This window comes from Juglans regia, chromosome 11 (assembly GCF_001411555.2).
Source record: "Juglans regia cultivar Chandler chromosome 11, Walnut 2.0, whole genome shotgun sequence".
Taxonomy (NCBI): Eukaryota; Viridiplantae; Streptophyta; class Magnoliopsida; order Fagales; family Juglandaceae; genus Juglans; species Juglans regia.
This window is the reverse complement of record NC_049911.1, coordinates 7156914-7169093: the sequence shown is the minus strand read 5'-3', so window position 1 is coordinate 7169093 and position 12180 is coordinate 7156914. Positions and strand designations below refer to the sequence as shown.

The 12180-nt window shown below is 45.0% G+C and overlaps 1 protein-coding gene across 1 annotated transcript; it reads right to left on the bottom strand.

The window, feature by feature from the left end:
* Positions 1-317: 317 nt before the first annotated feature.
* LOC118343646 (alpha-amylase-like) lies at positions 318-2457 on the bottom strand. Its single transcript, XM_035695559.1, has 4 exons — positions 2275-2457; positions 2053-2182; positions 815-1620; positions 318-686 (listed from the first exon to the last, which is right to left on the bottom strand). Exons 1-4 carry the CDS (start codon positions 2356-2358, stop codon positions 435-437), a joined length of 1272 nt encoding a protein of 423 aa, XP_035551452.1. The 5' UTR covers positions 2359-2457; the 3' UTR covers positions 318-434.
* Positions 2458-12180: the final 9723 nt, after the last annotated feature.

The following is a 12180-nucleotide window of genomic DNA, read 5'->3' as shown; positions in this document are numbered from 1 at the left end:
CAAGTCTTGAATGACCTCAACCATATTTTGAGAGAGAACAATTGTCTAGTGAGTGCATATTGTGTAAGAGAGCAAAAAGCCCTATAGAGTGTGAGTTGAGATTGAGTGATTGTAATCTCACCTGGTTAGTAAGATTTCTCCAGCTCTGTGGACATAGGCAATTTGCCGAACCACGTATATTTTGCGTCGTTTTCTTAATTGTGTTGCATTTACTTTATTTGTCATTGTTGGTGTGTGTGTTTTGCATAACATTTCACAACATCTTTACTAACAATATTCATTGAATTTGCAACAATTCTATGTGGGTGGACGATAATGGTCACCCCTTAAGGGCTTAGATTGAGCAGCTCGAGGGCGGCCAAACTTTATTCTACATTAAAGTATTAGTAACAGGGTATTATGACATTGCTTCAGCACAAAATCATTTCTATTCTTCACTTTTTCTCCCACACAGCGTAATCTTTGCCCGAGGTAGAAACTTGAAAGTTTGAGGGAATGAGGTTTCCAAGATCCATCTTTGGTCCAATCTTCATGATGATCTTGTCATCAATCCTAGCTACATATAAATCACCATCAGATGCTAGTATGCTCACAATGCTTCTGGTATTGATCCCATTCCTCGACCTAATTGCTGTCAATTTGCTTATTTCCTCCTTTAAACCCCAATCAAAGAAATGATCAAAGAACTGCAAAGCATAAAACAATTTCTTTTAGTACTTTATACGAATTATTAGTCATCATGGTATGATACCATGATGAATTATTAGCCATCTTCAAAACAAAGAATTATATGAATAAATAAGATGGAAATTACAATGGTTGGGGTGCCAGGATGAGTTAGAATGTAAGCATATCCCTGCATGACTTTATTAGAGGGGAATGGCCAAATATGTTGAGTAGACCCTGTGTCATGATTGTCAATAAATGTCACAGCACTTTTTGGCTTTATTCCAATCAATCCTGGTGGCTTTCCGTTGGAGTCCTTTAACCTCCATAACTCCCCTTCCACAGCTGCTTGCAGAATCCCTTTCGTTGTGAAATCAAATGCAGTGACAGCCCCACCTGCAGACCCAACCCATTTAGCTAGAGCACCACGATGTGCATCCTGGTTGGGGTTAGGTTTCCCATCATCTCCATAAGCAAGAGAATTCCAGTTTTCCCCTACTGCAAAATCTGGCTTGGTTTGTTCCATATAATGTTTTATAATACTAGGGTCATAGCCCTTCACAAAATCAAATCGCCACCCATCATATCCAATCTCAGTCTTAAGCCAATTCATCCATTCTGACAACTCTTTCTGTACCTGTGGATTACGATGATCAATGTCAGGTGCAGGGTCATAGCCCTCTCCACTGTCAGGATTCCCAGTACCATCCGAATAGGCTATGTCATCCTTGCAAATGAAGGATGGACCCCAATCAAGACGTGCATCTGGAGTCCCACCTTCAAAGATGCTCCAAATTCCTCTTCCATCTTGCTTCTCAGCAGTTCTATGATTTATCACTATGTCAGCAACGACTTTAATCCCCTTCTCATGTAGAGCTGCAATGAGTACTTTCAGTTCATCCTTAGATCCATATTTTGAGGCATCAAGATCATATAGCCTTCCCGGCAAGTATCCTAGAATATAACGAGTTTAGATTGAGCATCTCTAAGCTACTCTATTGTAAAAAAACCAAGCATAGGATAATATAGATGATAAAAAAAAAAAAAACATTTAATTTTTGGTTGTCAGTATCTCAACATCTTATTTATATGCACGTTGTTTTTCTTTGCATGTTACTTGAACAATCATACTTCCATGAGAATCAGATATAAGTCACAAAGCACCTTGGAAAACCTTCAAGTAGGCCAACCCAAAAGCAATTAACCCAACTGCCAACCCAAATTCAGACCACATACTCTATTTTCAAGCTAGAAAAACAGATTGAGACAACTAAACATGGCATCATTTGTAACAATATGTGATCAAATAAACTTGGGCCAAAAAAGTGAGGCCAAAGTCTGACCAGTTATGAAATGAACTTGGCAAGAACAAGAAATTGGAGATACCCTGGGGAGCAGCAGATTGAGAGGGAGGAGGAAGCCAGACATGAGTGATTTTAGCATTAGCTAAATCAGGAACAGAGTTCTTCAATGAATTGTACCATCCTCCTTTATTACTTGATTCCCAATTGAACCCCTATCATACCATACCATTGTAAACAATTATTATGATGCATGAATGTATATAGAAAATACAAAAAGAGAAAGAAAGTGGGTTGCATGACATGCCTGAAATAGCAAGGTCGGGGCCGCGAAGGAGTGACATAGTGAGATAAAGAGGCAAAGGAAACAGAGGAAAGTTTTAAGATTCATATTGTTTCATTGGAGTTGGAGGCTTCTGTCTAGTTTGGAATTCCACCGGGTGCTGAAATTACACGCATGATGCTCTGGACGTCAAGCGAAGAAATTAAAGAAATAAAGACAAGAAAAATCAAGTAAATAAGATCATGTTGAAAAGTATATTTGAGTTTTTGAGGACAATTCGTAAGAAATACATGTTTTGCTCATTTTCTACATCAATAGCACGATCCACTATGCAAGAAGATAAAGTGGAGGAAGAAAAATATTTTATTCACTTTAATGCTTGATTACATCATCGCACTTTGTATATATACAAGTGCACCCATAATTGATGGGATTACAAGAGTAATTGAAAGGCCCATAATTGATGGGATTGCACGACTAATTGAAGGGTAAAAAGGAAAGTATACAAGCTAAAGTCAAGGAAAGGATTAAAAAATCAGTTCAAATAGGTACAAGCATTTTTGTGAACCAATTGTGTACCGATGGCTAACGTGGGTCTTATTATATTAAAAAAAACAAAACAAATCACGAAAGGCATAGGAGAGGAGACATACTCGACCAGACCAGAGATTACTGTAGAAGAAATCCAGACCACGTCCAAGTTAGTTGAAGCGGCTTGCATGAGAAAATAGGAGAAATACTCGAAAGGCCAAACCAGATTGGAGCGGCTTGCAGGAGAAAATAGGACACGCCCAACTCCTCCATTTCACCATCAGATCCCTTCGTCAGGTAAAAGCAATCTCCCCGTCGCATTTTGTTGAAATATGTTGTATTGAATGCTGAAATGGAACCTGTATGTCCCGAAGGAATCACTGAACTCAGTCGTAGAGACCCATAACCAAACTGTGGTCTTACAATTGTAGACTGCGGCTTGGCCATGTGTACCCACGATAATAGAGAGAACTGAGAAGCTGGTTTAAAAGAGGTGGACAAGAAGGGAAATATGGATGAGAAGAAAAAAGAGAGAGAATAGGAGATGGTGGCCATTGAGGCATGAATGTTTGGAAAGAAAAGAGAAGGGGGAGGGGGATGGCAGCTGGAAATGAGAGAAATTACAGTAGAGAGATTGAGAGAATGAGAAAGTGGTATTTATAGCTAGGGTTTTGTGTTTTTAATACAAATGATGTTATGATTTATATTTATATTTGTATATATTTATATATATTAAAGGCCAGGTGGGCCCAAGGCCCAACTCGGCACCTGTCCCCTGGACTTTCAAATGGGCAAATTAAAGCTCGTCCACCTATGGAATGCAAGTGGGGTAGCAGCCCTACTCTCCATCGCATAATAGGCCAAGGTGTTGAGTTTTACCCTTACCAATTTGCTCTGCTTAGCTCATTATATTTTCATATTATTTATCATCTCATCATTTTTTCATACTATTTATCATCTCATCATCTTTTCATGTCATTAATGAGTGACGATTCCGCATGTTTAACAATCCACTATGAAGACTATGGGCTATAAAGATCTATGACCAAAGACCATGGCATGTGGATCTGTGCACGATTATTACTTGGTTTCGTTTATTTATTTCATTTTTATCTATAAATTTGTGAGTTTGTTTTGGTTTTCTGTTGGATTTGTGATATTTTTTTAGTTTGTAAGTTTGTTTGTTTTGACTGTAAGTTTGTTGGTTTTTTTTTTGGATTTATATTGGACTTTTTTTTGTAAAAAATGTGGTGTTGAATGGGGTGGTTTGACGATGTTGGCACCAATCCGCCCCCTAGTATCCTGACTAAGGCACCCACCCACGGAGTTAAGCCCCCCCCACCCCCTCTCTCCCCGTCCATGTCGACAGGTTTATGTCAAGATCCATTGACAAATGCCTACCTTTCTTCAAAGTCTTGCGGAAGGAAAAAGCATGGGATAGCGAGTGCGACCAGGCATTCAAAGCCCTCAAGGAGTACCTCACAAGCCCACTGCTCCTCAACCAACCCCGGTGTGGGGAAACGTTGACCATGTACTTGGTAGTCTCACCTCAGGCTGCTCCTCAGCGTTGGTACGCGAAGATGAGGGGGTCCAGAGGCCGGTCTACTACACCAGCGGGCGTATTAGGGGACTGAAACCAGGTACCCCTGCATAGAGTAGCTAGCCTTCACACTAGTAGTAACTACGCGCAAGCTGCATCCATACTTTCAAGCTCACCCAGTGTGGATCCTTACGGAAACCCCTCTACAAAAAGTGCTACAACGACCGAATGCCTCAGGTCGGCTTATGAATTGGGTAGTAGAATCGAGCGAGTTCGACATCAACTATGCGCCACGGAACACCATAAAGGGGCAAGTGTTAGCAGATTTTGTGTTGAGTTTACTGATTTCCCTATAGAGAGCATTGATGCACCTCCTGTCAAGTATTCGTTGACGGCTCATCTTAACGGGTTGGAGGGGGAGTGGGGGTGCATATCGTTGCCTAAGAAGGAGAAGAATACAATTACGCCATCAAATTGGCATTCAAAACAACGAACAATGAGGCAGAGTACGAAGCGCTACTTTCAGGACTATTGGTGGCCAGGTCTTTAGGCGCCACTGAGATTGAAGTATGGGCTGATTCTCAGGTAGTGGTAAATCAAGTGCGAGGAGAGTTTGCTGAAAAAGTGAAAAGATGAAGAAACATCTAGCACTGATAGAGGTCGAACACCCCCATTTCAAGTATTTCTAGATTCAGCAAGTGCCGAGGACAAAAAATCAGAAAGCAGAGAAGTTGGTGCATGTTGTGTCTGGACAGGAGGATTCCACCTACCAAAAAATACAGTGATCCCAATTGTGGAAGTACCTGCTGTGGGAATTGAGGTAATGGACATACGACCCGGAGCCCTAGTTTGGGCAAGAGACATAATCAGATATTTGGAAACCAATGAGGTACCCGAGGACAAATAGGAGGCAAGGAAGATTAGAAATAGAGCGGCACACTACACCATGATCGAGGGGGTCCTATATCGGAGGGGTCACTCGGCGCCTCTTTTAAGGTGCATCTCCCCAGATGAAGCGCAGTACGTGTTAGCAGAAATACACGAAGAGATTTACGGGAATCATTCAGGAGGACAAGCATTGGCTAGAAAGGTAATCAGAGCAGGCTATTACTGGCCTCAGGCCCTGCAGGACGCCAAGGACTACGTGCCAAGAGTACGCCAGGATGCCCCATTACTCGCGAGAGGAATTGAAGTCGATCACGTAACCTTGGCCATTTGCCCAATGAGGAATCGACTTGGTCGACGCTCTACTCCTGAGCAAAGGAGGAGTCAAGTTCATAGTGGTGGCTCTAAACTATTTCACCAACAGGGTTGAAGCTGAGGCCTTAGCAACCATCAATGCGAGCAACATCACACAATTTTTGTGGAGGTCGATGGTTTGCAGGTTTGGCATCCCACATACCATCATATCAGATAATGGGAGGCAATTCGATTCCAATCACTACCGCAATTTATGTCGAGAATTGGGGATCGAGTTTCGGTACTTATCCCCGGGACACCCCTAGTCTAAAGGGCAAGTTGAGGCGATCAATAAAACGCTAATAGGAATGCTTAAGAAGCAACTCAACGACAGAAAAGGGGCATGGGCAGAAGAACTCCCTGCCATCCTATGGTTCTACCAGGTCACAATGAAAACATCGACTGGGGAGACCCCCCTTACCCTCACATACGGTCACGAGGCGATGTCACCCGTAGAAATCAGAATCCCCACCTACAGAGTTCAGCACTTTGAACAGGAGTCTAACGACAGGCAGCTGGAAAAACAGCTGGATCTATTAAAAGAAGTCCGACTGGAAGCTGAGATAAGAACCTCAGCCAACAAAAGAAGGGCCGAGAGATGCTTTAACAAGCGTGTGTGTTCGAGAACATTCAAGGTCGGAGATCTTGTATTCAAAGAGACAGGAACAACAACATGGGATGAGGGAAAGCTAGGCCCCCGATCGGAGGGCACTTATGTGATCGTTGCCACAAATCGCACGGGCTCTTACCGCCTTAGAGAATAAAAATGAAATGAGCTGCCACACCCGTGGAACGCCGAGCATCTACGAAAATATTATTGCTAAGCCGGTTTATTGTCATAAATTTATATGTTCTCATGCACCTATTGCGGGCCCTATTAAAATAAGTTTTTGTATTTCAATGGCTAATTTCAGGAGCATAACATAACTTGCCGAGTGAACTCCCCTCCGACCAAATCAACAATCTCCATCAGTAAAGTCAATTCCACTAAATGGGAACTCAATCAACAATTTACCTCCATCAACAATCTCCATCAGCAAAGTCAACTCTACTAAAAAGGAAAGTAGGCCTAAAAGGTTGTCTAATCCCTCTTGCGGAGGAGTGTGAATCGGTCCTTAACCACCGAAGACAAAGGCTTACCTTCCTCGTTAAGCGTCAACTGGCGGGAGCGAGTCCAATAACAAACTACCCAAATGACTTTCCTCCATGCGGCACTATAGGGAAAGGTAGGCCTAAAACTTACCCTGGCCTCACGGCTTCCCGAATAACTTACCCCGGCCTTTGCTGAGGAAGTGTGGGATCAGCACCAGCCTGACCCAAATTTACCCTTCCCTGTTATGTCAATGGGCAGAAGTGGGTCTAGAACAAACTGTCCAGACAACTTACCTCTCCACGAAGGATGATAAGTGAGCAGGTGGCTCAACCTCCTCATTCGGGAAAGCTGGACCAGCCCCAGGGTGGCCCGAATAGCTTACCCCGACCCCATCATGGTGTAGGAGCGGATCAACCTCATCATTGTCCAAATTATCTCTCTGCAGGGCAACAGAGGGAAAAGTAGGCCTAATAGTTGCCTTATCCTTCCTACGGTGGAGTACGGGTCAGTCCTCAGCTGCCCAAAGGAAAAAGCTTTTACTTTCCTATAACCTTACCTCCGTATGGGATACCATAGGGAAAGGTAGGCCTAATGGTTGTCTTATCCCTCCCACACTAGAGAGCGAGATTAGCCTCATGGCTACCCAAATAACTTACCCCGACCCCCACTACGACGAAGTACGGGATCAACGTCAACCTGACCCGAACTTATCAATTCCTATGGTGTCAATGGGAGGGAACAGAGCAGGTCCAGAACAGACTGCCCGAACGACATACCACTTGTGGGGAACAAAGGAATGAGTTAAGCCAAAGGCCGTCATATTCCCCGCGAGGGAGAGCGGGTTCAGCCCCGAGACTGCCCGAATACTTACCCCAACCCCCACTGCGGCGAAGGAGTGGACCAGCCACTTTGTTGTCTGAATTACCTCCCCAAGGGAGAGAGAGGCAGTTTGGCATGAGGCATTCCGACCTCTCCTCGGCGGAGAGCGGGCCAAGTCCATGGGCTGCTCGAACAATGAAGTGAAAGACGTGGACATCGTTAATAAGGATGTCGGTGACACAGGACATCAACACGGATATCATCAAGAAGCACTACACGACATTGATCGGAGGACCCAGGTTTGCGACATTAACTTCTATGGCCAAAAGCAAAATAATGATACATTCTTGTTTCCGAATAGAACGAACACAGTTATGTTGATGGAGAAAGACAGGCGCAGTTCCAAACTGGCCGAACATTCAACCTTCCCATGGGCTAAGGAGGCAAGTCGGGCCTAAGGCCGTGCCGTCTTGCCTCCCCACAGCGGAGATCGGGATCACCCTCATGGCTACCCAAAGAAAAAATCTATGTTAATGGAGGAAGACGGGTAAAGTCTCAAACTGCCCAGGCTCCTTACCTCCCAGCAGGCCGAGGATGCAAGTCGAGTCCAAGGCCGACTTGACTCCCCGCAGAAAATAGCGGGATAAATCCCACGGCTACCCGAAGGATGAATCTATGCTAAAGGAAAATGTGAAGAACACCTACCCCATTAAACAAAGTCGTTAAGACTAATGAAAAGTGCGCAAGCTGGAAGACCGTCAGCTAGCGGGGTCGTCTGATACGGGCCGAGCATTGGCGGGGTGGACCGCAAAGGGCATCTCAGAGTTGATTTCTACGTTGAGAACTGCTTACCGAATGAAGGATGGGGACCATCGCGACTAAGCTCAATCAAATCATATTCCATGCAAGCAGCAGAACAAGATCTCCATCACTACGACGTGTCGATAATGCCTGAAGTTACCTCTAAAAGCCAAAAGGGATGTAATGAGGTAACTAATTGAGTCATACGGTGATGGCCATCACCCCGGAGCCGCCTAAAACCATCCACCAACTGTGGAGAGGGAGAAGAAATTGTTGGAGGAAGTGAAGATAGCAGATGGGAATGGCTTCGAAGTCGAGCCCCGTAAGCAAAAGGGCGGGAACGAGAAGACGGTGGCCCGAGGCGCCCAACAGCAGAGAAATGGCAAAGAGATTTGCTAGGAAAAGGTCGTGGAGGCTTGGGGCAACAACAACATGGAAGACCAAGAAGATCTGCCTGAAAAATCCACCCTCAATAGGCAGGGTCATTCCCTGCAGGGTCGTCACCAAGGCCTCTCGGAACTAGACCCTTCCAGAGGAGAGAACACAACTTCAGAGACTCCTCATGCGGAGCAAAATCCCCCACCTCCATGACCTTGAGGTCTCATTGGGGGTTCTGAAGAATGTGAGTCTTCATCCGCTCTAAGCCATCATTATAGCCTAAGCGCCACCCATCATCACGGATACCACAGACATAAGACAACTCCTCTCGCAAGCTTCAGATGGAGGCATCACGAGCTTTTAGGACTCACTTGGCTTCCTCTAGGGAGGCCTCAGCTTCTCTCTTCAGTTTGCTTTCATCCTCAAAGGCCTTCCTTTTCTTCGTTAGGGACTCGTTGACATTGTCGACCTGCTTCGTCAGCCACTAGTTTGACCGATCGTCAGAATCTCGTTGTTGGCGTAGCTCCTGATTGGCAGCCAGCAGCTGCTCAAGCTCTGCCTGTCATTCGTCAAAGGACCACTGCAATGTCTCCCTCGCCTCGTAAGTAGGTGAGGCCTCAATGCGAAGCTCACCGAATTCACCCTGGGACCTTGTCAAGTGGGCAAGGGCCTCCTCGGCTTCTTCTTTCTGCTTCCGCTCTTTAGCCGCACAGCTCAAAGCCAACTGTGCAAGTGAACAGAGAGCCAAGTTCTCGTTCCTCACCACTTATTGGCTGTCCACAATGAAGGCTACCGGATGCTCCAACCCCTATCATAGAAATCAGAGTCAAGACCAAGAAAATAAAAAAAATGAAAAGTCCAGGGAGTTGGCAAGTTAAAATTTTACCCTTGCAAATAGCCTCCGAAGTCTACCCTCCATCTCACAAATTCTGTCGGCATCACTAGGCTAGGCGGTCGTCCAAAGGCCTGCTAAAACTTCTTCGATGACCTCCTCTCCTTTCCCCTTCGCTGGAAACTCCGGGCGCCGTCGGCTCCTCGGCCAAAATAGCAGTCCCTGCCACTTCGACATCTACGGAGGGAATGGCCTCGGCCATGGGAGTGGCTCCGATAGCAACGTCTTGAATCGGTAACGCGACGCGAGGAGGATTCGTTATCTTCACCATCTTCTTGGAAAACCCTTGGTTTGGGCTGAATCAGAATTGTTAGAACATACGGGCCCCATGGAGGGATGGGGATATTGTCAGAATCGGACTAGGCAAGTGAGATCCTCTAGGGCTTCTTCCCTTTTTCCTCTACCGGCATGCTAGGGGAGCGACTACAAGCAGGCGACGTAACCGTGTTTATAGGGAATCCCACGTCAAAATGCAAGTTGGCAGCAGGGGGAAAATATCGGTGTAGGCTATCCTCAATCTGCAAAGCTTCTGAAGAAACGTCGTCTAGATGCGCCTTCACCTAGGCTCGAACAACCTTAAGCCTAAGTGCCTCCTGCAGGGTCGGTTTTGGGCGGCGACCTGTGTCCCCACAAACAATACCTGAAATGGTGAATACGGGAAACTGGCACTTGATATCCTTCCCGACCAGGTACTCTTATCCATTGTCCACCAAGAAGAAGAATCGGCAAGTGTGTCCCTTCACCACAGCATGTTGTGCCTCCAACCGAACCAGTTCTTGGATCGGCTGGAAGTTCTAAAGGTGCCGGCCCTTCTGCACAATGTTGTGAGTGATGAAAAACTCATGAGTTGTGAGGTTTGGGAAGCTTGACCCAGCTTCCTCCAACGCACGGTGCCAGATAACGCAGCACGAAAGAAGAATCCTCCATGCAATGGAAGGAAGCTAAGCAGGCTTGAACTCGAAGAAGCCTGAAACTTCTCGTACCAACTGGCAAAACGGCAACCTAAGGTCGCAAGAGAACATGGCGAGGTACACCACGACCTTATTGCCATAGCCCTCAGAATCCACCGCTCCTTAGGTGGGGGAGGGCACTACAAACTCTACCTTCGAAGGGACCCTGTAGGTCACCTTCAACTCCTCCAGTTCGGCGGCAATCACCACCGATCGCCATGAGAATTCAGCGAATTCATCTAGAGTGGAACCACCTTGGCCAACAGTAGTCTGAGAACCAACATAGGGCCCAACCTGTCTAGAAGGGCATGAAGATTTCTTTAGAGCCACGAGAGATCGAAAGAAAAGTAAAGAATTTTTGGGAGAAAATTGGAGGAAAATTGGAGGAAGAGGCAAGGTCTAATGAATTTCCACAAGGGAGGCAAGGTCCTTATATAGGCGGGGTTGACGTTTGAACTCTCGAGGCAACATAACTCCATGTGTCTCCCAAAGTACCAGAATCCCTAGATTATCGCAACTTTTGTAGAGTGTATTTGTTGATACGATGTGCAGAATAAATGGCTGCATAACACGAAGTCACAATGCAAGAACAGAAGGGACGCCACGCCACATTAATGGCACCACTACCGAGCTACACGCCACATTTATGGTACCGTCGCAGAGCCACGCCTCAATAGAAGACTCTGATAGTAGAAACAGCAGAAGAGGCACGAACTTTGTGGAAATAAAGATGATTTGCACCTCCCCCAACCCACATTATTAAAAGCAAGCTCCAGGTAAGAAAAAGCTCTCTGATCCCTAGACTCTCTCACTTATTTTCAAACTTCCAATAATACCTTACTAACTTTGGCATCGGAGGTTCCCCGGCCTTAAGACTGCCCTCTCCTAATTGCATTCACCACCATCTTTTGCAGGCCAATTTCGGAATACCTGAGTTGTCGGAGTTTGGCCCAAAGGTGTGCGAAACAAGACGTTAACAAGGATGATCTCAAAACTAATGATGATGATGATATGAAACGATGATGCAATGATTTTGTGATGATGATATGAAGATGGGAATGTAACGAGATGGATTGTGACAGTCATGAAGATGAGGATGTGATGAGATCATGATGCTATGAAAAGATGATGAGATGATAATGAGTATGGTGATATAATGAGATGAATCGTGGTAGTTATGAAGATGATGTAACGAGATCATGAATATATGAGAATATGATGTAATGATAAATGATATGAAAAGATGATGAGATGATAAATGATATGAAAATATGATGAGATGATAAATGATATGAAAAGATAATGAGCTAAGCCGAGCAAATCGGTAAGGGTAAAACTCAACACCTTAGCCTACTATACGATGGAAAGTAGGGCTGCTACCCCACTTGCATTCCAAAGGTGGACGAGCTTTAATTCACCCGTTTGAAAGTCCAAGGGACAGGTACTGGGTTGGGCCTTGCGCCCACCTGACCGTTAATATATATAAATATATACATATAAAAATATAAATCATAATATAATATATATTAAAAACACAAAACCCTAACTATAAATACCACTTTTTCACTCTCTCAATCTCTCTACTACCATTTCTCTCCTTTCCAGTGGCCATCCATACCCCTCCCCCTTTCTCTTCTCCAGCACCCCCTTCTCTATTCTTTTCAGACTTTCACGCCTCAATGGCCAC